Below are 24,395 nucleotides of genomic sequence, written 5' to 3'. Positions count from 1 at the left end.
CATTTTGCAGTCTCTGTTGTAGGGTACTCTACTTTATTCTCATAAGTCATGGATCAGGGATCCCTATTTCCCTTGAGGCTTTGCTTACAAAAAGACAATCTGGAGAGGAGCCTGTTGTCCTGTAGTAACTTATTAAGTTGCTTATTACAGCTATTTTGTCCCTAGTTGGGATGATCTTTGTGGTTTTGCTAGGCCTGTTTAGGTCTGAATAATAGCCATAGATATAGCTGACACTTCTTAGGGAATAACCAGCACATAAAGCACTCTGTTTTGTTATTGCAAGTGATGGAGTGCTGCTCTGGTGTTATCTTTTTTTTTTTTTTTTTTTTGATGCGTTTTAAAATGTACTGTTTGAATAATGGAAAATGAATTAAGGCAAGAAAATATATATGAACAAAAGGTTGCTCTGCATTCTTGGATGCATTGGGTCAAAGCTACTTCTTACTTTGTGTCTTCAGAGAAAAGATGAGGTTGGTACAGCACACCTCATCATCTCCTCAGCAAGTTAGATGCTGAGGCTTAGTGTGCCTAATGCAATGGAACAAGCTAATGCAACAATGTTCTCCTTTCTCCCACCCCCATGGGTCAGGGGATTGGAGTGGAGATATTCCTTGATGTTTTCCCACCTTTCTGTAAGGGCACAGGTTTTTTTCCTAGAAATCTTTTTCGTTCCACCTAATCAAACCACCCAGCTCACTGTGGTTCATATAGAATATAGGTCCATACCCATATATCCACATTTTTAGGTAATGCATTAAAAGTGATACTTCTCCTGGTGTTCTTCAGCATTGCTATCTTTTTTTTTAATTTAGTGATGTTATAATTTAAGCCACACAAGCTCATAATTTCATAATACTCTAAAATTATTTGTGTTATAATCCTGTAAACACAGCTAGTGGTTCTACTGATATCATAAATTGCCTGAACATCATCCTGTGGTTCATTGTGATATTGCCAATACCCCTCAAAATATAGTACTTATTGTTTTATGTTTGTAACTTTTGTGCTCCTTCAATTCCCATTCAAAATGATTATGGATTCTCTCTAACAACTGGAGCATGGGACATCATTTATTCTGCTGCAAATCCCATGTGGAATGCCTTCTCATACTGAGCTTTTTCAAAACATTTCTGTTGAAATTTTGCATGCACAATCTACAGGGCAAACACTACTTAGAACCATTTTGAAGTTGTAGAAGTTATTGTAACTACTAAAATCAGTTCTTAAGTTCTGATAATGTTTCATTAGAAAAATATGGTGTTCCACACATATTTTTGTTAAAAAGCTCTTTTTAAAGTACAGAGAACCATTTCTATTAGCAAATTTTGGAGATCTCTTATAGGGGTATTATAACATTAGTAATTTGTTTTGGTTTCAGGAAAAAAGATGTATCTTTAGTCTAGAAAAGCAGATTTTTTTAATCAGTTGACAAGGATTGTGTTTTAGCCTTCTGTCCCTAACTTATTGTGAGACTTGTGCCAGCCCATCCATCCATCCATCCATCTTTTACCCATTTCTTTAATAACTTTTTAAGCTGTTGGCCAGTTTCAGTGAAAACTGACCCCCTGTAGTAGCTGCTGAGATAAATTAAGTTCATGTTTCCTGAAAGAGGTAGATGAGGAGTGAAAAAAAATCACAGAGGACCAGTCAGGCAAAATTCAGCTGTCATGCACTCTTCTCTCTTACAATCCAGCCTCACCACCCAAAACAACTGTTTTTACTGGGTGGGGATATCCTGAAGGAACATGTTGGGGAGCTGTTGTTTGGTGCATTGGTGCATTGGGAGATTTAGTGAACAGGGCATGAATGCATAGGAATTCATGCTTCAGTTGGTACAGTGCTCGTATGTCAAAGTATTGAGTCCCAAATTAACTGTTTGTTGCAAGTTGACAGGATAGGTCCTTTTTAAAGGTAAAATTTAAAAGGTATTTTTCAAAGGATAAGGAGGAGACCCCCAAAATCTGTGCTTTTCTTTAGATAAAAGGATCATTTGAAAAAAATTTATACCCAGGCGATTCAGACCAGTGACATTTCTGGCTGAATAGGAAGAAGCTTCCCACTGTGGAGAGATTGTTCCACAAGGGTTTTTTTTGGCACTTTTTCTATAATTCATTCAGTGATAGACTGACATATTCATAGATCTATATAAATGTATTTACTTCAGAAAAAGAAGCAAAGTTTGAGGAAGTGTTAAGTTCTTTTTACATTCTATTAGTGATACTCAGCATCCACAAATTCTCATCTCATGGCGTCCAGTGGCTCTGTTCCTATTTGAAATTCAGCCTCTTCATTTACGTGACTAAATGTGACTTTCATCACATTTTAATTTGAATTTTAATTACTAGTCTTTAAGATTTTGATCAGCACTAATAAATTATAGCACAGTCATATGGTATTTAGCTGATTGATTTTTGCATGCTGAAATATAGTAATTTTGGAGAGCAGTAAAACTTTCAAGTAGGAGAAATGTTTCAAAGATAAAGGAATTTATATTGGATTTGTTCATTTGTGTCAGACCAGAGAGGAAAGTCCTAAATATGAGCCTTTGTGAGGGCAAAGCAGGTGTCTGCTATCCAGTCTGTTTTAAATAAATGCAGGGACATCATGTCAGGCAAACAAGGCCAGCAAGTGCAGCTTTGGGAATAGCTTTGTGTTTCCTGGTGGTGGTGCAAGAGGTGAGAGATGAGAATGCAGTACTAGGTGATGGTAGCTCTGCATTGCAGAACTTGATTCTAAAAGGCAAATATTTGTTTGCTGAGTTCTGTTCCAGCTGCATCTGTTCCTGGCTTCCTCTTTTGTTTGGATGTCTTTTCTCTTAGAAGTCTACAACATAACATCAGGAGAATCTTTATTTTCTTTTCCTGCTCTGAAGTGCCCATTGTTAGTTTCAGCTCACCAGTAGCATGGCAGTAGTACTGTAAAAGAAAGGATTATAACTAAGCCCCTCTCCATCTAAGCATCTCTGTTCCATAGCTCAGCTGGGAGTCAGCTCTCACTGGCTGGAAACTGTGTACTGTCACAGGGTCGATAATATAAAACAAAACAAAGCCAGTGGATAAAATCCTGGCTCCACTGATGTTATTCACCTTCCTTCCATGTCCTCAGTGAAGTGACAATTCTCACCTGTCATGAAGATACTTGTTTCATAGGAAGGAGAGAAATGGAAAGCCAGGGAGCTGGCAGCACCTTCCACAAGACTTTGTATCCTGAACAATAAAAAAGTTCAACTAGGCAAGTAAGTAGAGGGATTTAAAACCAATTATTTCTACTTTTCACTTGATTTTCAGAGAGGATCCAATCTCCTAAATCTTGCCAAAAGACATCTAAATCCAGAAGGATGTACTCCTTTTGGAGTTTCTGTTTTTCAATTCTCTCTCTACTTGAGCTTGCAAGTTCTTGCACAACTGAGTGAAATCACTGAGACATGCTCACAAGTCTTTGTCCTGGGGAAATGGCTATGTCTGCCTCAAGACTTTTGGTACATTTTTTAGGCAAGCAAGCCCCACTTCCTGTATTTTTGGGTATGTGTTACAGGCCTGAATATTAGACAACTCAGGATCCATTTAGTTCATAATGAACTGCTGTCTGCAGCCTCATCAAGTTATTGTTTAGGATTCTCAGCTGAAAGGGCACAGGACAAAGTGTTTAGAAGCCTGTTGTTTGGATTTTCTAAGAAAATTATATGGGGAACATAAGTGAAAACAGAAGAATGTTTCTGAAAGCAGGGATTAGATCTGCTTTTGGCTCCGGACAGTTCCTTGCTGTCTAATGGCAAAGTTTCAAGAAGAAAGGGTTGGTGCACAATATTTTGTGCCAGCTAATATACTTTCCTGGAACAGAGGACAGAGCTCAGCCTTCCTCAGGACAAGGGCAGCCCTAAACTTGGGAGTTTTACTACCTAGAATGGTGGCATCATTTCTATAATAAAGTTAGGGGCAATATTGTGTCCTTTTCCAAAGCAGATTAGAGCAATATTTCCTATTGGTGACCTACATCTTTCTTTAAAAACCTAGAAGGTAGTAGATAGTAAAACCTAGAAGGTATTAGGTAGTAGATACCTAATTTAAGCAAATGTTGAGACCTACATCAGTTCTTTATTATGTCCACCAATTGCACTGTTAGTTTGGATGGTTATGGAGGACTGACTAGGCTCCCACCTCTTACTGCCATGCCCAATAAGCAGAAAGTATTCTACCCTGTGTTACTGACACCCTGTCTCCCAAACCTATCACTACTCTTTTTGACTGTTGTCTGATTATCATATCCTTCTCAATACTTAGATTACAGTTTTTCTGAGGCCAAGACCATTTTCCATGTGATAATGTATCATTATCCTGTTGTGCTTCCCTCTCAGGTCATGCTGTGCAGTGAGAATATACCAGCTCTCTTAGAGCTACTTCTGGATTCATAAACATAGGATTACATTGCACCAGAGGAGTACAGGAAAGCCTGTCCTGTTGTGGTGAAACCTTATTGTTGCCAGGACTGTGATACTGTTTAATGCCTACAACCTCAGAGAAGGTGTAAACTCTGAGAGCCTGCCTTCAAGTTGAAGTGCAGTATCAGTGCCTAATTCCTGTAGTCTCCCTAGAAAATTCTATCTCTCCCTTATGGATTAGTAGTCCAATACCTTTCATGAAAATTGAATCCATATAAACAGAATTTTTCAAATATGTATGCAATCTTAAGTGCCATTAGAATCAACCTTGGTTTTGATTTTAAACCTGACCTTCAGATTCGTGTCTGGCTAATTGCATTTCTGGGTGCATTTTTTTGTTTTGTTTTTGAAGATCATGTCATTGTTATATAGCTGAAGAAAGGGTAGTACTGAAAGGAATGCATCTTGGAATGCAAGTGGAACTATGTAGACTCTCTTCTTTAATGCACAGTTTCTTTATCTATAACCATCCAATACTTAGAAAGGAAGGATTTCAGGATATTATGAGCTGTATTCTTCTCTTGCTATTCACCTCATGTTAGTAAGCTGCTGTTCTGCAAACTCGTGGAAATAGCACTGAAACATACAGACTACTTCTATCTCTGCAGCAAAAACCCCAAACTGTATATGTCTGATAACAGAAGGGAAACAAATACAGATAGATAGATTTTTTTTCCTAAATTTCTATTTACTTAATTTATATTTACTTTTGGAAAATACATGGATTTTTTTTTAATAGTTGTAAACTCTTGTGGCCTTAAAGATACATATGAATTAATGACTTCTCAAAGAATTGTTTTACAAGAGTGCTTTAGCATTTTTAGGATGAGTGCTTAGTTGAAATAGTCACTAAGGGCATGTTACTCACATAGGCATTTTTTGCACCAAACCTGTGTATTTTTTATTTGACTCAGATGACTAATGTCCTTTCATATATGTACATGTAATATTAGGCTTGTGATAGGTCCAGTTGTTCGAAAGTTACTAATATTCCCCAGAATCACATTCTGAATTAGCCCTTTAAGGACTGCATTACTAGGATGCAAAATAGATTCAAAGGAATAGTTTAGTTTTATATAAAAGATGAGGAGTGCAGAGTCTTTTTGGTGCGTTCTCTTTGTTTGTTTGTTTTTAGTTTAAGAGTGCAATATATGTTTTCTTTAGCTGTAAAAGCACAATCAAGGCAACATGATAAGTGAGTCAGTGTTGTAAAAGTAAAACTAATTTTGCCTTCACTCACATGAGCTATAGAAGGAGGAAGCTTTATTGTCCCTGGGAAGGTGATAAGGCAGAGTAATTGTATATTATACTGTCCTGGAACATCTGCCTGAAGACTGTTGGAGCAATTCATCTATCATGGACGATACAGCATGTTTTGTCTTTCTGCTTTAACCCATCCCCACTGCTGGCCTGCACGAAGGTTTTGATAGGGACTGTGCCTGGGCTGGGGCTCACATTAATCAGTCCCCTTGTTCAACACTCCAGCTGACATAATTACAACCTGCGCACAGCAGTTATTCAAGTTGAGTCCTTGTCACTCGTGGTGCGAAACTACACAGCTCAGATCCCGAAGGAGATTGCCTTATCACACAGAACAAGGGCTCACAGGAGTTGAAGAGAATAGAAATGGGAAAATGTCTTCCGGGAGTACTATATATTCCTTTAAAATAAGACATTTGAGAGACTTACAAGGGACAAAGAGAAGCATTGTGCAAGGTCTGAAATGAACAGGTTATTATTTTTAAAAGGATTACACAGGCCATTTTTGTGAAATGGACATGCATTATTAAATAAATTCAGTGGTCTCTCTTATCATTCAGTGGCTCTGCACTATTAGTTTTCTTCAGAAGTGATAAAATAGTTTTTGACTTGTATAAGCTTTAAGTATCTCTCAGTAGAAATCATCAGAACACAACTAATAAAAGTGCTCATATTATACCAGTAAAATTGGCACACACACAAGGGAAGACCTGCGAGGATCAGAGTTAAGGGTGAAGGAAGAAGCATGCAAAAGGGCTTTCAAAGATGAGCAAGTTCATTAGTTTCTGCTGTTGTATGATACCAGAGTGTGAAAGGTGAAGCCAAAGAGAAAGTTTCATATTTTACCATTCTTCCCTCTTTTCATGTTAACCCTCTGTGAGAAAAAAGACAAGTCCATAACATTATCTATGATAATGACAGAAATTTATTTTCATGTAATATGATGGGGTTAATTTTATATGGTGGTGGGCTTTTTCTTTAAGACAGAACCTTTGCATACATGATCATAGGATAATTTGTTTGGTATTGGTCTATAAAATTCCTCAATATGACAGAATTTAATTGGTATTGCCCTGGCGTTTAAATTTTTTTCTTCTTGGGTCAGGTTTTTGAAGTAATACCATTCAGGCAGTTGCTATTCTTCTCAGTCAATAGATCCAGAGTGTTGCCCTGATTTCTCATCTAGTTAAAATCATGTTATGTCTGTTAGACATAATTGTGTATTGTTGAAAGCACAGTAAAAATGTGTCTATTCTGGGTGGTCCAATTTTAATCTAATACTTTTACAAGACAGCTTATCTGCAATTTTGAATAGTCTGAAGTAGAAGAGCAGTAGAAACTACCTTATACATTTTACTTTACATATAGGTATGCTAGGTGAGTCAAATACATAGTTCAGTGCTTTCATTACATTTCACTGTCTTTGGTTAAGTACACAGCACATTAATTTTGATGTGTAGGTCTCCAGTGGAAGTCCCTCTACATGAAAACTGAACTGCAGTTTCTTACTGAGCTGCAGGGTGTCCTTATAGGCAAATGTACTCTTGTAGGAACAAAAATCACGTTTTGCTTGCTCCTTACTCTTAAAACCAGTTCTCCTGGAGTGAATGATGTCTGTGAAGTAAGCTCAAAGTACAGAGCCAAATGCTGCATTTACTTACATTTGTGCAGAAAATGGCATTATGAGGACATAATCTGAAGAGAATGATGTTTCTCTGATATATGCTTTCAACACACATTTTAGATTAGATAATCAATCATGCCTCCAATTAAACACCCAAATTTGACTTTCAGAATCTAAGATGGTTTTGCAGTATTGACAGCCAGGAGGAATACATTTTAATTTGCAGACTGAACAAATTTCCATGACATCATGGAAGCACAATAAATGGCTGACCTCACAATGACATTTTTCAGACTTGAGCTGTACTTCTTGGAGACTTTGAGCCCAGAAAAAGCCTTAAGCTCAGCCAGTCTGACCTTCTACAGAAAACAAGCTGCATAGGTGCTTTTTTCCCAGTTTGCTCAGTACTGAACCTCCTACTTCTGACTGAATTTTATAATCTAGAAACATATTCAGTTTTGATCTGAAAACAGGCAAAGTTGCAGAACCAAAGTTGCAGAACCACAGCTTCTCTTCTGTGAAGGATTAATTGCTGAAGAAATTGTGCTTTGTTTCTCAGTTGAATTTGGCTGTAACTCTTAGTCATTGCTTTTGGTTTTGTATAGGTTTTCTCCAGGTTACGTTGTCCCTTAATTACACCTTTATTCCATGTTAAAGCTCACAGGCCAAGCTCAAGTGTAATAAGCAAAACAGAAGGGGGTTTTATTAAGTGTTTTAGAGGTTTTTTTTACCCCACTTAGCTTCTATTTCTGTTTATAATCACTTTGTGGCTATTTGTTCCCCTTTTTAAATGTAGGCAGTACTGCATTTACAGGAAGTAGATATTCTAGAATTAGTTTCTCCTGAGTCACAAAGAGAACATTGCATCCTTACATTTGCTTGCTACTTCCTTGCTTATACAGCTAAATATAGCATGGGGCCTTTCTGCTTATAGCATCACACTAGAAGTTCACGTTAAACTCATGGTCCACTAATCCCTAAATACTTTTCAGTGTCACAGTTTTTCACAGCATTGTGCAAGTTACTTGCATGCAGTGTGCAAAGGTGGGAAAGCTAACATGTAATTGTGTGTGTACATGTTGTGATTGAACACGCCTGGCTTCTGCAACTGCTCTGTATGATGGCAGTGTCATCCTTATTAATCATGCTGCCAATTACCGTGTTGTCTGCAAATTTTATTAGCAGGGCTTTTATATATAGTTTTGGCATGCATAACAAAAGTGAATCTTTCAGACAATTATTGCTGATTCCTTTGATAAATTGGAACATTTGAAATGAGGAAGAAAATGACCATCTCCTTTTGCATGGGGGGTTGGGGCTGGAATAGGGCAAGAAGAGGCACTGTATTAGCATTAAAAAAACCTACTTTGAGCAGAGATCGTACAGACCACGGTGCCCTGGGTATGAATCCAGGCTGCAAAGCAACAGGATCTGTCCTCTAGGGAACCGTGTTGTCACTAAAATGGCTGAAGGAACTGACACGAGGGCCAGTTGGACGAAGTACCATCTGCATCTGAGATTGACAGGCAGCCTTTAGGGTCTGTTGCTATCATTTCTGACTCCAGCAACATTAGGAGTCCAGTTTCATCTTGTGCAGCCGCTACATTCCACACCCTTTCCTAGGCTCCATCTGCACTTCTATATCTGTGAAAATACTTTTTGTGTTCCTGAGGATATACAAACAGACTCCACAGAATTGTTCAGTTACTTTATGTGGTCATTAAAAGAAGTACAATAGGGAAAAAATTGATGTTGAAAGGAAATGCGCGTCCTCAATTAAATTCATCCCAGCTTTTTTAAAAAATGGATGTTTTCCATGGCCTCATTTCAGCAAGGTATTTGATCATGTACATAAATTTAACCTTGTGAGTCATTCTTTTGAAGTCAACGGGGGCTGCTCGTACTTAAGCCACAAAAATGCCTAAGTACCTTGTTAAATCAGGGCCTGTGATACCTACAGCCTAGCCTCCATCCTCACACCACTGCAGAGATGCTGTTTCTCAGACCAACCTCTCTTTTATGCCATCTGCTCTAAGAAGAAAGGAAAGGGGGAGGGAGGAAGCCCAGGAACAATGGAGTGATTATTCTCAGTTACTGTGAAATAGATGAACTCCACCTGCTATTTCTGCCACTTAAACCTTGGCTGACACAGTGCAGCAGTGCACTGTGCACAGCAGACCCCTGCATCCCTCACACTGCAGGCACACAGGCCCTTGAGCTGAGCCCTCACAGAGACCACTCTGCCTGCAGCAAAGGGGAAGCTAGGAGTTCTGGCAAACATTACAGAGAGTTTTCAGAAGCACATCGGTCCTATGAAAAATTGTTTGGTGTTTGGCTATTGTTGTTTTGGTTTTTGTTTGGTTCTTTTTTTTCCCCTTTGTTTGTTTTGCTTTTTTTTTTCTTCTCTAGTCAGTAAAAGGAGACACTGAGCCTCTCTCAGGAGAGCTGCTGGGGAAGACTCACAAGCTGAGCAGCCCAGCTCTACACACCACCTCTGAGGACAGTGAGGACCACAGCACACATGCAGAGCTGAGGCACACTTCCATGATTTTCTGTATCTTTTCTTCCCATTCCTTCCAAGTCTAGCAGTTGGGACAGGTTTCTATCTAAAAGCCTCTTCTTTATTTCTTTCTCTTTTTTCTTGTAGAAAATAGAATTAATGGAAGCATTTAAGGCAGGATGCTGTAGTTCCTTGGAGTCACAGATGGGTTTTCTCCTGGAAAAAAATCAAGTTTTCTTTAAATTGTGGAGTCTACTGTTCACCAGTTTTTTACAGAAATACTCTGAAAATTCACAAGTAGATCTACATTCTAGCACTGGGTCTACACCTCAGTTTTTGTTCGCTGTGCAGGGTTGTAAATGGCTTTACAGATTCCTCAGAGGTAAACATGACTAGAGTACATCTCTTCTTATTTCCCTTCAGAATTCCCAATTACCCTGAATTTGCCTTTTAAAAGCACTTACTTTGGCTATCATAATGATCAATTACTTGGAACTGGGAATTTTCATTCCTATACATTGCAAATAGAATGGTGGATCTGTGGCCAAATTACAATTTGGACATGGTAGTCTGCTGAATGGAGCTCAGATACAAGCAGTAATTATCAATCTTCCATCATTTTCTGTGCTGACGCACAAGTTTTTGCTGCTTCCCTACAGGGCTCAGCTACTTTTTAGCAGCCAGCATTGGACATCTGTCACACATACTGTATGTCATAACAAATAGATCATTACAGAAAAAAATGCAAAGCTAAAAATGTAGAAAAGCAGAAAACATTACGATTATTATCCCTGGGTGTTGGTATAATACTATCAGAATAAATCCCAAATACATTTTTATTATTTTCTTTGTGAAACTGACTGTATTATAAAATCTCATTAAAGCATGTAAATGTAGTGTACTCTCTTTTATGGGCTACTTTGTATTTTCTGAGTGGCAAGACATGCAATACATGGCAGTGCAGGAAAACGTGGCAATACATGGGGCCACCAGGTTGTTGGGCATGTGTTTTTATGGCACTGTGGGTGTGTATTTCACCTTTTCTTGGTCGAGTTGAAAAGCTGTGAGCAAATACTCACTGCAGCAGCAGCTATGGTGGCAAAGCATTGCTTGTCCCCAGCAGCTCATTGCCTCTGCCCACCAGAGGTCTTTAGGAACAGCACAGGGAGGTGTTTGGCAGCAGTGACACAGGCAGAGCTGAGCTGGCACTGGGACATTGGAGTTGTCCTCCTGAGCTCCCGCGGAGGGAGCCATGTGCTGCTAATTCCAGCAATAGTATCGTAAGTCACTTGAGAATTGAGGTTGGTTGCAGAGCATATCCATGTGATTGTATCCCCACTCCCTTAAAACCTAAATAAAAGGTAGAACTTTTGCTTTTAAAGGCAAAGAGTGAGGAAAAAGAAACCCAGGTACATGTTAGTAGTGAGAAGGATGAAAAAAAGTATTATATTTCTTGTACATATATACATAAATGTGTGTGTTAATATCTAATAAATACTGCAGTTTTATAATGTTAGTTTCAACACATTACACAGTTTTGGCTGTGATATTTTGCTGGGTTTTAATTATTTCTTGTGCAATACTGTATTGACTTGTAGCACTGAAAAAGGAAGCTTTAGCTTTTAAACTTGCAGCCTGAATTGCCAGTGGTATGTGCAGGTTATGTATTATTATGCAGCTAGTTTGCACTAACTGGCAATCAGTTTATTTTACTTTTAAAACCAGAAATGTAGCTAAATCTTGAATATGCAGGGAAGGATGGTTGGTTGGTTGGTTGGTTGGTTGGTTGGTTGGTTGGTTGGTTGGTTGGTTGGTTGGATTTTTGCTAAGTAGAACTTGGGCAGAATGATTGCCATTGTGGAGGTTTTGATTGAATAAGCCTGTTTGTATAATGTAATTACCACAGACTGAGGTCTTTGTTTCTTTCCTCTCAAGAAAATATTGTCCATTAGGTTTTTTACCACCACCCTACTGAATGCTAGTTTTTATACAATTTAATGACAGCAAGAAACAAAGGCAGGCTAGAAGGGTTGCATTTTGGAAAGCAGTAATGGTAAAATTAACCTGAAAGGTCACACTATATTTAATTGAGTGTGCAGGAGCTCTTGGTGCTGCAAGAAGTACTCAGGAATTCCCAGAACTGGCTACAACTAGAGAATGCCGAACATGGAGAAAGTCATGGCATCCATGTATGCAGCACTGGTGTGAAATGTGAATGCATTCAAAGCTTAAAGCAAGTGGAAAGAATGTAGGGAGAACCTGATGATTCCTCAGAGTGAGTTGAGAGGAACTCAGTCTCTGTAGCTCTTCCACTGGAGGTCCTGGGCATGTAGCACTGCTAGCTGAATGCAGGGGGATAAGAAATGAGACAGTTTGTAAAAGGGAAAGTGATAAACTGAAGAGTAATTTGCCTATAATTTCAAAGGACTCCCTGTTGCTCTCCATCAGAAACCATGTTTTAGTATCCAAAGAAAAGAATCACTGGGCAGATGTTTATGAACTGTGCTATCAGTGAGGTCAAGCTTAATAGGACTTTGCATTTCTAAAAATCCATGGCTCTCCTTTTCTAGTGTAACTACATTATTGCAATTTTTATTTAAATTTTCCAAGTTAGATGGCATTTGCTGTGAAAGAAATACCTGCAAACGTTTGGTGAATAACTGAGGAATCTACAATAGTGCATATTGCTTCATTGAGAAGTTTGCTTTTATGATGAAAGTGTCCAGAAAGTATCTGGACACTTTGCTATTTTTCAATCAAAGTGCTGCAATTTCCCTGTACTTGCAGGTTGCATAGCAGGGTATAAAGGGTGCAGAAGACCTTCAGAATACTGTCTATATGAGAGTGAACTTGATTCATACTGACAAACAGGGGAAGAATAGAAGTCTTTCCAATCAGTTGGTTGTATCACTGTGTTTGTTTCTATGTTGTAAATAGTGATGTCAGTGGAGCTGCTGTAAGTCCTTTACGTTACATGCATTTCTCTGCAGAAAGGAGGTTTATGCCTAATGTTCTGGAGAAGACCTTTTGAAAAAGGTTTATTTTGTGCAAATAAGAGTCCTACAAGGTGCTAAACTTTTTAAAACTTAGTGGACTAGATAATTAACATTTTGCCTCATTTGCACCTCTGAAGTCTTCCATTTCCATGTCTTGCAGTAAGTATCTTTCTGAAAATGTCAGGCACTGCATAATGGAAGAGTGTTCTAATTTCAGTTTCTTATTAGTAAATAGGAAAAAAGAATTGGTTACTTCCAGCAATATTTCATTCAGCTGTTTAATACAACACTAATATATTGTTGTGTAGAAAACCCTTAAAATACAGAAACATCCTATTCTCAATGGACAAATTTAGAAGTGACAGATATTTTGTGATTTTCTCTTATTTCATGATTTTTATCCAAAACACTACGTAAAAGATAGGCATATAGCTTGGTACTGAGCAGCCAGAGTTCTGCAGTTAACTACTGAACTTGGCTGTTCACAGAGGCTGCTTGAAGCAGGGCTGCTGGCCCAGGGGAGTGCAGAGCACAACCTGCTGAATCCAGCCACAAGGCTAGGGATGAGTCCCTCTGCACAGAGAAGGGATGCCCAAATCCCTGCTCTCACACACAGCTTGTACTGCTTGCTGGTGAGATTGGCTGGCTCAGCTCTGCAAGACTAGAGAGAAGGAAGTGATGATGGGGGATTAGTAACTGCAGCCAGCACTTACCGAGGGGACCCTCAGGCTGACTGTTTTCCCCCCAGCACAGATTTGCTCCAAGACTCTTTGTTCCACCCATTTTCCCTGCTGCTGACTTTGAACTAACATCTCTGCCACCTGCAAAGTGCACGACTCTGCTCTGCCATCCCAGACCCCTGAGCAGTGCTGCCCTTTACAGTGGGGTAGGCCTAGTTTTGCTGAGGAATTGAGTCTTTTGCACGTAATAGCTTGCCAATGCAACTGAGAAAATGTTCTTAATACTTCACTTATGTCTTCATTACTGGGCAGTTTTACTAGTTTTTAGGAGCTAAATGAAAAACTGTACTTTTTGGGTTAAGGAGGAAGGCAGTTATGAGGACTTCTGTCCCATCCATCAGAAACATGATTTTCTCATTATGTTTCTTGCTCTTAGCACAATGCCATGATGTTGGGGTTTTTTTTGTTTTTTGATAAAAGATCTGAAGCATATATATATATATATATATAAAAGGATAGGAGAAGGAAGGCAAAGTAAACAGAGGCAACAGATTGTCGTGTTGACAAAGTGTCTGGCCATTTTGTACAACTCCTAACCTTCCACTTTATTTCACTCTCCCAACATAGTGGATCAGTGGTGCTAAGAGGCAAGGGTGCAGGTGGCTGTGAAATGGGGCATTGGGCTTCCTTGTCACAGGATGATGCCTGTGCAAGCTCAATGGCCACTGAAAACTTGAATAAATTGTTTTTAATAGGACCGTCCCAAATAAGGAGAGACAGAGAGCTGGGACTGGTCAGTGTGAAGAAAAGACTCAGGCGATGTCATCAGTATGCACACATATCTGAAGGGAAGCTCTAAAAAAGGGGAAGCCAAGCTCTTTTTCAGTGTTGCCCAGAGACAGAACAAGAGGCAGTTGGTACAAATAGGAAGATAGGAGGTTTCCTTTGAACATCAGGAAACACAATTCCATTGTTAGGGTGACTGAGCACTGGCAGAGGCAGCCCAGGTAGGGTGGAAGATATCTTTGGAGATATTCGGAAGCTGCCTAAAAATGTTCCTGGGCAACTGGCCGTGGGTCACCCTTCCTGAGCAGCAGGGATGGACCAGAAAATCTTGAGAGGGCCCTTTGAACCTTAAGCATGCTGTGATTCTGTGACTGAAGTACCATTTTAAATTTGACAGGTGAATTCCAGTGTATGATACTGGAATATGCAGCATCCTTTAATTTATTGAGAGCAGAAAAAGGTACCTGGTTGGTAGGAATGGACTTGTAATGGCAGCATGGAATGTGCAGCTAGAACAGCCATGGGAACACATCGCTGTGTGATGAGCATTAGAGACAAATGCCCTTTCTTGTCTTTTTCCAGAAGAGGTTTTTTGTTCATCTTAAACAGTAGTTACATTTCTCAGGAGAATCTTACCATCTGTCTCCCTTATTTCAAAGTGTTATCCTTTACAGAAATGTGGGAGCTCTCCTGGATGTGGAAAGTAGGCCTATGCCCTTCCCCTTATATCAGTCTTTCATGGAGGAGGTCATACGGGTTTGTTGCATGGGAAGTATGCATGGAAAGCCCCTTATATTTCCTGTTCATCTGCAGCTTACCTTAGCAACATGATCCATCTCCTCTTCCACTGTGTATAGCACTGACAAGACACTGGAAAATCCATACCAGCCTGCCTCTTCCCTTTAATAGGGTTTTGTGGGGTTTGCATCAAGTCTCAGACTTTTCTTCACATCTAATAAGAAAACTTACTGCCAGACATGAGATAAAAAGAAAACTTTTTATCGTGCTTCTCTACGTCAGAATTTAATGTAAACTCATTGACTGTAGCTTTAGACCGATTAAGTTGCTCTAACGAGTTCTCTTCCTGTTACTTAAGAGCGTGGACAAATTGACAGAAATAAATAAATTTGATTTTAAAAATGGATCAGAAGGATGAAAGCATGCTTACATGATGCAATGGTAATAGTAATTTAACTTATAAACCTCTACTTTACTGTAGCTTTACTGAAATACTGTCTCCTAAAACCTGCATTTATTTGTTTGTGGCTATAATTCAGACTGGAACTCAAAAACCAGAGGGACTTTCCTCAAAAGAATTTTTATTGCACCAGGCTCTGTTTTCCAAATTTCAGAACAAAGGAAATCTGTATTTCAGGGTTTATAAACACCTGGAAGAGAATCTTATAATACAAGGCCTGTCAAAAACCTTAGCTATCATCACTACTGCATCATTATAACGTTTTAGTTATATTCATGTCATGAGATAGCTTTAATAGAAATCCAGTGCTGTGTAAAATCACAGACCTCTGTGTTTATTCATACGATATGAAGTGATGTAACTACACACACTTTGTGTTGGTCGGGGTGTTCTGTGTCAGACACATGATAACATGCTTGTGCAGTACCTGAGAGAAGACTCTTAATAAAACACACATTCAAAGCACACTGAATAATTAAAAAACATTTTATATGCAGTACACTTTTGTCCTGTCATATTTAAAGGTATCACTTGGATTCAAAAGTGCTTGGATTTGCCAGTTGTTGCCATCATGGTTTACCTTAGGATGGCAATTGTTGCTCTGCAACCTAATACGAGGGGCCATTTGTAATGCCTTGTGATCTCACATTCCTCATTTCTGATTAAGCCTTCCTGGCCTTGTCACATGGAAATTTATGGGTTTAAATTTTTTATATCTGTATGTTGGTGTGTTCAGCGACAGATTTTTACTGATGACTGAATAAATGAGGCTTCAGGATCACTCTGTTTAAAGTGGCTGGAGCAATTTCCAAATCAAAGGAGATAGAACTGGCCTTTTATGGCTTGAACTATTTTCTTCACAACTCTTAACAGGTCTCCACAGATCCTTTATATATTTCACCGAAATATTTTAAAGTAAAAAGTTTTATATATTTCCTTAACATAGTGTGAGAGCTGAGCTAAAAGAACACAGATATTTTATTTCAGATTCATATGCTCTGCTTTAATCTACTGCCCTTTAAAGTATAACCCATGATACAAGGTTACCAGGTTGTCTCCTGCTTTCATTGCAGTTTACACTACCTTTTTCTCTTTTTTTGTAAAATACATATTTCATTTTAACAACATTTATGAGCACTGTAACTTTTTTAGGGCTGAATCCTGAAAGATGCTGAGGACCAATATTTTCTATATTTTTCAGTGATAAGTGTCTTCTCTGACATTCTCAGGCATCTGATCATGATACCAGTATATAGCAGATGGACATGACAGAGGGTGAGCTTTGGCAGCACCGTAAGGCAGATACCAACTTTACTATGTCCATTTCCAAGGGAGAGACAAGCATTCCAGCAGAACTTCAAGCTGCTACTTCCAGTTTATTTTGGAGGTCCTTTTTTTAGGTGCTTGTTACTGTAGAATTTCTATCATGATGTAGAATCATGATATCATTTCTATCATTCTATCATCTATCATTTCTACCATGCTATAGAATTTCTACTCCATGGTGGGTATATAATCAGTTGCCCAAAATGCTGCAGCTGTCTTACTTAAGTATTTGTGAAGTACTATGCATTTATGTAGTTTACATGAGTGTTTGTACTTTTTTTTCGGTTAGGCAGAATTACTGTTCTTTGTTTGGCAATAATAATAGTATATGCTAGTAAGAATGTCCAAACAATAAATAAAACACCAAAGCAATGGAACACATCAACAGTTCTGTTCTTTTGAATAAAAAATAAATATACTGACTATTTCTGATTGAAATAAATGGTGCAGCAGTGTATTTCATGTAGGATTAATTACTAAGTTTGAATAAGTAGGAAATTCTAATGCAAAATAATTTTGTAATGAGACTGGAAAATTTTAAAGACCGGAAATTAAAAATTACTGCCATATGAATCTCTCTGTGAATAAGGGAAATATGAAATATTTTCTTTTTTTTTCAGAAATATGATTATAAATATTGCTTTATGTGTTAAATGTGTTAAACTAATTGTATATGTAATCTGACTTTTATGCATGAAAACACTACTTTCACAAAAGCTGTGTTTGAGATGTAAACCGGAATCCATGTGTATTTTCAAAAGTATGTAAACTTGAGCAGCTCAATTCTCTTTCCTAGGAACAGTTCACACAGCGAGATGAAAGTTGGTGGAACATACTTCAAAAGTCATTCACAGAAACTCCTGTTGAATTTAGGAACTGTGTAGGAAAGGTTCATGTGAGCTCCACTGGGAATATTATAGGCATTTGTGTATTTCAGTTTTGCTAAGTAAAGTGTTTTGCTTAATTTCTGTCCATCACTGACTACCACGAGAAAAACAGAAATTCTGTAAATGTGACAAATCAATCATTCTAGTTCAGATGTAATGTTCAGTTAACCTGAAACAGCTTTGGGAGCCTTCATGCAAAAGACAACATTTATGCAAAACCTAAGAGGATGCAAAAAATCTACAGATAATGAGAAATGAGTGATGACTACTTATTTTCTGTTATAACACTAGGTTTTATTTGAACCACTGGTAGAAAATAATTGTTGGTTTTTTTTTTTTTCATTGCTGTTTAGGTCTAACTGTGCAGAAAATATCCGTAAACACATCTTGCATACGGGAAAGCATGAAGGAGTAAAAATGTATAACTGCCCTAGGTGTGACTATGGAACAAATATCCCTGTGGAGTTTCGGAACCACTTGAAAGAACTACACCCAGACATTGAAAATCCTGATCTGGCATACTTGCATGCTGGTAAGGTCCTTGCTCCCTTTGCTTACAAATTCTTTCCTAAATGCACGTGCTTAAATGATTGTAATAACAAAACAAGAAGTTATTATCATTTTTTCTGAAGAAGAGCATGTTTTCAAAATGGGCTTCATCCTCTTCAAGTTTTTCAGGGTTAAAGATTAGGCATTAAGCACTGAAATTTATTCATGTTACACAAACAAATCTTGCAGTTCAATAAACATCAGAAGTGCATGCTATTTAGATGCCTCATTTTGAAATCTAACTGAACTTTCAGGGAGAAATATTTTTTAACATTTTTATTAAGTCCCTCTGCCTATGCTATTCCCCAAGAACAGAAAAACAAAATTCCATAGGAAATACAGTGGCAAATTATTGCACTGCTTTAAAAATTCTTAGATTTCATTACAAAAAAGTAGACTGTTCCTCATTAAAAGATAGAACAGCAGAGCTCAACCAACAACTTAGATCTATCTTTTCAGGCTTTGTGTTAGAGAGCACACACATGGAAGTCTCTGGAGGAATGCAAAAGAAAAACATTGCTTTGGAAACAGGAATTAAAAGAAAAGAGATGGGGTGTTTTCTGTTTAGGAACAAGATTTTTTGGTTTTTAATTTTTTTTGGTTTTTTTTTTTTTTAATAGATTCTACAGTTCAGTGTGGAAAGCAGAAGATTTATGGAAGCATCAAGTTAGGAGAAATAAATAATGAGTTCAGTGGTAGGAGGTTAGGAGAAATAATACAAAATTAGTGTGGAGCTTGAATGAAATGTGATTTTAATGCAGGAGAGGCAGATAACTTAGACATCACTGAATGGAAAGACAAGTCAGAGCAGTGGGAAAAAAGAACAGATGGTGAGAAGAAAGAGTTGGGGAATCCAGAGGAGGAAGAAGCTATGTGGGCCAGAGTCTCCCTGAGATGCAAATTAATCTTCCATTGAATTACTACTATTAGTACTCCTGTGTCAGATTTTAATTTTGTGAAAGGAATTAATATCCTAGTTTTTGATACCCTTATATCTGTAAAAAAAGCAAAACCTGGGGAGTTTTCATGCAGCTTCATGCTGTATGTACACTGTAGTTATTTTAAAACCTCTCAGTCTTCTGAAAATGACTGCTTGCTTTCCTGACTAGAGGCAGTGTATTATTTGTACCATATATTTCTATTTGCCAAGTATTCCACTTCATTTTGGAACCAATCATCATGTCATGTCAGCATATGGTGGATAATATCTGGATGTGCAAACAAAATGCCAGTTGGCAGAATACCAATTTCAAAATAGGTCAGAAAACTGATCACATTTCACCATAGTTCTCACTAAAGCAAATGAATATTCAATTCAGTGCTTAAATCCAGACACTGTTGGATTTTTACTCCAATAATCCCACTTAATATGAAAAAATCAAATGCTTTCAATAGGCAGATAGATATACTAGAGAGCTGTAACAGTGATAGAATCAGTAACATTCCAAAATTACAAACCTTTTATGTACATTTTCCCATTATTAGTTCAAGACTATATCTGGATAAATCAATTGTTAATTGCAGCATGCTGTGGTTAAAACTGTTCAGCTTGCTTGTCTTGGTAACACAGGAAAACAGTCATCAGTGTGTGGTATCCTAGTGATATTTCTTTTCTATACATTCACTCTTATACTGTAAAAATCCCCTTGCACTAAACAGGGTACTGTGCAAATATATTAGGACTAGCAAGAACAGATTGTCACCTAATTATTGTCAGGCTTGCCTAGGACTGGCATGCAACAAAAGTCTTGAACCATTGTTTGCATAATTCCATTGCAGTAAGGATGATACTGTATTTTCCTTTCAAAAAGAAACACTATTAAAGAGAATCCTGGGGGAATAATTGTGTATTCATACCACAGTTAAATTAAGGGAAGTTTATCTTCTTCTTTTCAATCCATTTCTGACTGCTGGACATCTGAGAGTTAAAGGTTTTAGAGAAGGTTTTTAGAGGAATGAAGGACAACTCCTGTGCCCTGGCTAACATCCCTTATAAAAATAAGATTTGTTCTGTGTCTGGTTCACAGTTACTGATGACTTATTGGTCATTGGCTGCACCCACAGAGAATCTACAACACGACATAGAGCCCCTTAGGATGATAGGAGTATGAAAGTGTCATACAAGATTGATTTTTTTTTTTAACTTAAACATATTTGTCTGTCTTTTATGTTCTAATATAGCTTTGTAACAGGAAAGCTGGCCTTTTGCTTCTTTGAGCAGATAGAATAAGTATCTTCACTGGCAAAGGGACAGACACCAACTCCAGCCACTTTGAAGGACAGGCAGAAATTCCTTCACCACACCTCATCAGGAGTGGAGCTGTGGGCTACCTTGGGGATGTGACTGGGAGTAAAAGTCAAGTCTGTTTCTTGTCTGTGAAATTAAGATTGACAGTTGGATTTCTAATTTAGATTTAATGTTCTTTATAATTGTTGCAGGAAGTGTGGAAGCTTCAAACAAGCCTTAGCCTCAGATTTTGGCAATAGTTTAAGTTCAAGGAATCACCCTGGCCTGCAAGTTCTAATGATGGCAAGTCAGATCTATGTATAAAATGAGTTATTTATTAAACAGACAAGAGATAGCAGATGAAAGATCTTAATCAGAACCACTAACTACACAGTATAAAACAAAAAAGAACTACTAGTAGATTACAGCATAACAAAAAAAATGCACAATATCAAGGTACCTATATTAGAGCTAGGAAAAGAAATAGTATTGATTAGGAGTCAAATCTAACTTATCACTGAAACCATGGTAATGTGCACATTCCTGCACTTAATCCCTGGGGAGTTACTGCAAAGCAGGGGTTCCTACTCATGGGCGAAACTCCACATGTTTCCAGGGAAATGTGTAGAAAATTTCTGCTTTGTGGAAGTTTGGTATGGCTCTTACAGTTTTCAAATGGATATCTGTCTGTCAAAAATCCACCTTGTCTTTCCAGATCTCACTTCCATTAGTAAGATGTTTATTGGCAGTTGGGAGGTGTTAACCCCATGGTGCCAAAATAACTCACTGTAAGACAGCTTGTCTTGTTTGAGTTATCTGGCTGGTTAACAAGCTACAGATAAGCTCTGGTGGGGGTGAGATGCCCTGCTACAATAATATAATGCTCTAATACCAGTTTCTAGTTAGCTCTCTTTGGCAGCTACTGTACTGCTTTATAGGGTCAGTGTTAGTAAGGAGCTTGAGGAAGCTGCATTTCGAAGGGAGAGGCTGTGGAAGATGAAAGACAAAATAAGTTGGCTTTTACATTGGTGAGGATGATACTGTAATTGCAAGGTGATAGCACTTCTGTTCTAAATTGATACATAGAAATGCCAGCAAACCAGGTCTTCAGATTTTCTTTCCTCTTTTTGCTATAGCTTCCCTCTGTCATAGGGGGAGTTATTTAACAATACAACTATATTCCTTATAAATTTTAGATATTAGTCTGGATTATACTTTTGTCTTTAACTTTTAAAATGTATTATATTTGAGAAACAGGCCTTTAATGTACACAAGCCAACAAAGATATATGCAGTGCACATAAAATTGTGAATTGAATTAAATACCAGTTTATGCATTTAACCTTAATTTTTATATGAAGCATCAAATCTGGTTTTTAAAAATGTCTGTGTGTTGTTCTGTAGGAACTTGGTGCCTATTTCTCGATATTCTCTGACCCATTTTCTCAAGTTCTGTGTTAAAATTGGAATTTTGTTGATAAAAATCCAGGAATCCAGAGACTGTTAACCATGATCCACAATATGAATTTATTTTCTTTTTAAAACCACTTTTAAGATACCGATAGCTCCTACAGCTTTTCTAAGAACAGAAATGGGCTTACGAGCAAGCTCAGGAATCCTGCAGGTAATGTTTAAGTGATAGAAATTTGTTTCTAGTGGAAGCTGTTTATGTACATTCTTCTTGTCCATGTGAAAATCTGAATGTGTGTCATTACAAATGGAAAATGAGTGCAATAGATAAGTGAATTGTCATATCGTGTTGGTGACTCATTTTAGTGTTTTTTCTAAAATGGAGATAATTTTATAGAAAAAAGAAAAGTTTCTTACTGTGGGTTTGTCTGAATTGTGAGGCTCAAAGCAAACTGAAGAAATAATTCTTGTGTGCATTGCATTTCCAAAATTCTTGAATGTGTTTTATTCTAACTGATGCTACATTGCAATGCTGAGTTGAACTGAACCTGAATACATCAGGTGGGACAGGAGAAGGGCCTATACCTGTGGTAGATCTTGCCAGGGATCAGTATTCCAGTTTTCTTTCTCAGTGCTTTGTCTGCTTTGGAGCAATATCACTTGGTAGAGATGATTTTGGTTTGAACTAAATGTTCATCATTTAGGAGCTCTTGTCTTAAAAACATTGTGATACTATTATGATGCATTGTTTATGTCTAAACAGTGTAATATCTATCCTGAACATCTCCAGTATTCCAATAGCTGCAGAGCTTGTGGCATCTCCCAGTGTGCCATAGTAGCCTTCGGTGGATACTAAACTGGTCATAAGCAAAAAACTCCTCAGAGAGAAGGGAAGCAGTTTGCTCATTATTGGTTTTGTGATGGTGTTGAAAGTTGTGCAGTGATACTGAGGGGTTTTTTTCCATATCATTATTTCCATGCTGCACTGTAAAAAGTGGAGATGATTTCCAAGAATGTGTGCAACCCTAGAAATCAGAATAACCTGGTTTTTCACTGAGCAAAAGATGTAGTGGTCCTGCTTTTCATACAAGTTTTCTCATGTGCAAAATAGGTGTGATGCTTCCATAGTTTAAGTCACAAAGCTCTTGCTGTAAAAGGGCTTCATAACAGTCAACTATGTGATTAGGGAACTGCTTAAGGCATCAAACAGAAAATTTGGTGATGTTTAATTTAGAATTAGCAGTATTCTTGGAATTCATTTTTCAAAAAAAGAAATCAGTTCATTGTACTCTCTGGTAAGGTTTTGGTTTTTGGGTTTTGGTTTGTTTTTTTTCTGTGGCAGTGATATTATGCTTGCAAAGGATTCAAATTTTCCAGTGTGTGGTGAGAGTCTACCACCCATAGCCCAGTGAGTAGGAGTGGAGGATCACTTACTCCTATGGATGCTGACAGAACTAAAAGTGTGAGCTGCTTGCCTGCTCTGCACAGACATGTTTTGGGGAATGCTTGGAAGTACAGCTTTGTGTGCCTGTGCCTCTGTGAAAATTATAGGTGCCTCTGGGGTTGGGCATTCAGAGAACAAAGATTGTGACGATTGTGTTTTGGCAGTTGGCTGCCTACGTGGTGATTGAACGCTTAGTGTTCATGAAGAGTTACATAATTCATGACCAAATGATAGATAGGTACTTGATTATAGTGTATGAGTTGCTTCACAGGGAGAAAATATCAGACATGAGCTACTCTCAGTCTGGCTGAGAAAAGCCTAAGAAAAATCAGTTACTGAAAGCGTAGTCAGACAAATTGAAATGAGAAACAAGGTGCAAACACTTAAATATGAGGTCAATTGAGCTCTGGCAGCAACTAGCAAAAGAAATTATTCTTCTTCTGTTCCTTTGAGCCTTGAGAAGACTGGATGTCTTTCTGGAAAATAGGTTTTAGGAGGGCCCAAGGTTGCTGGGTTCACTGCAAAACGTAAAGGGGCTTTGATATACCAGAAGTCAGACTATTATCTAATAGTCCCTTCTGCTCTTAAATCTTCAAATAGTGTTAATCCACAGCCTCCTGTTAAGGGCTGTGTTTGTGAATCTGTTTGTGTGTTGTGATAGCAGTGGAATAGCTGAGGAGACAGGTAAGTCCCCCAAAGTGTTCTTTCTCAGAGAGGCAGCATTCACATCATCAGTGCTAAATTTTTACTCTCTTTGAGCCTGAAGTGGAAATACACTCACTTCCTGAAGCGGAAATAACACTCACTTAAACTGTTTGTTTCTGGTATGTCAGTAAATCCCTGATAAAATATCTTGTAACATGCATTTATTTATTTGTTTAATGTGTTTAAAGAATCGGTGTAAAATTCTGCTCTTTCCCTGGCAGTTCCCTTACTGTGTTATTGCCTGTTCTTTTATATATATTTGAAAAGTGTTTTGCAAACTTTAAGTGTACTTTTCAAAAGACCGTGCTTTCCACACATTTCTCTTTCAGTTTCTTTGGCTTTTGAGAAACAGGGCTGTACCAGCAA

At 38.0% G+C, this 24,395-nt stretch overlaps 1 protein-coding gene across 3 annotated transcripts in view; it reads left to right on the top strand.

Moving 5' to 3' along the window:
• ZNF407 (zinc finger protein 407) overlaps positions 1-24,395 on the top strand; it is a 335,275-nt gene that overhangs the window by 218,302 nt on the left and 92,578 nt on the right. For 2 of the 3 annotated variants that reach the window (XM_050970660.1, XM_050970659.1), the window contains one exon: positions 18,049-18,227. In XM_050970660.1, coding sequence (XP_050826617.1) covers positions 18,049-18,227 — 179 coding nt within the window. Of the gene's footprint in view, positions 1-18,048; positions 18,228-18,864; positions 19,367-24,395 lie in introns of those variants that run through there. The other variant, XM_050970661.1, reaches the window with a different exon arrangement.

Source organism: Serinus canaria, chromosome 2 (assembly GCF_022539315.1).
Source record: "Serinus canaria isolate serCan28SL12 chromosome 2, serCan2020, whole genome shotgun sequence".
In the NCBI taxonomy this organism is placed as follows: Eukaryota; Metazoa; Chordata; class Aves; order Passeriformes; family Fringillidae; genus Serinus; species Serinus canaria.
This window is presented reverse-complemented; position numbering and strand designations above follow the sequence as displayed.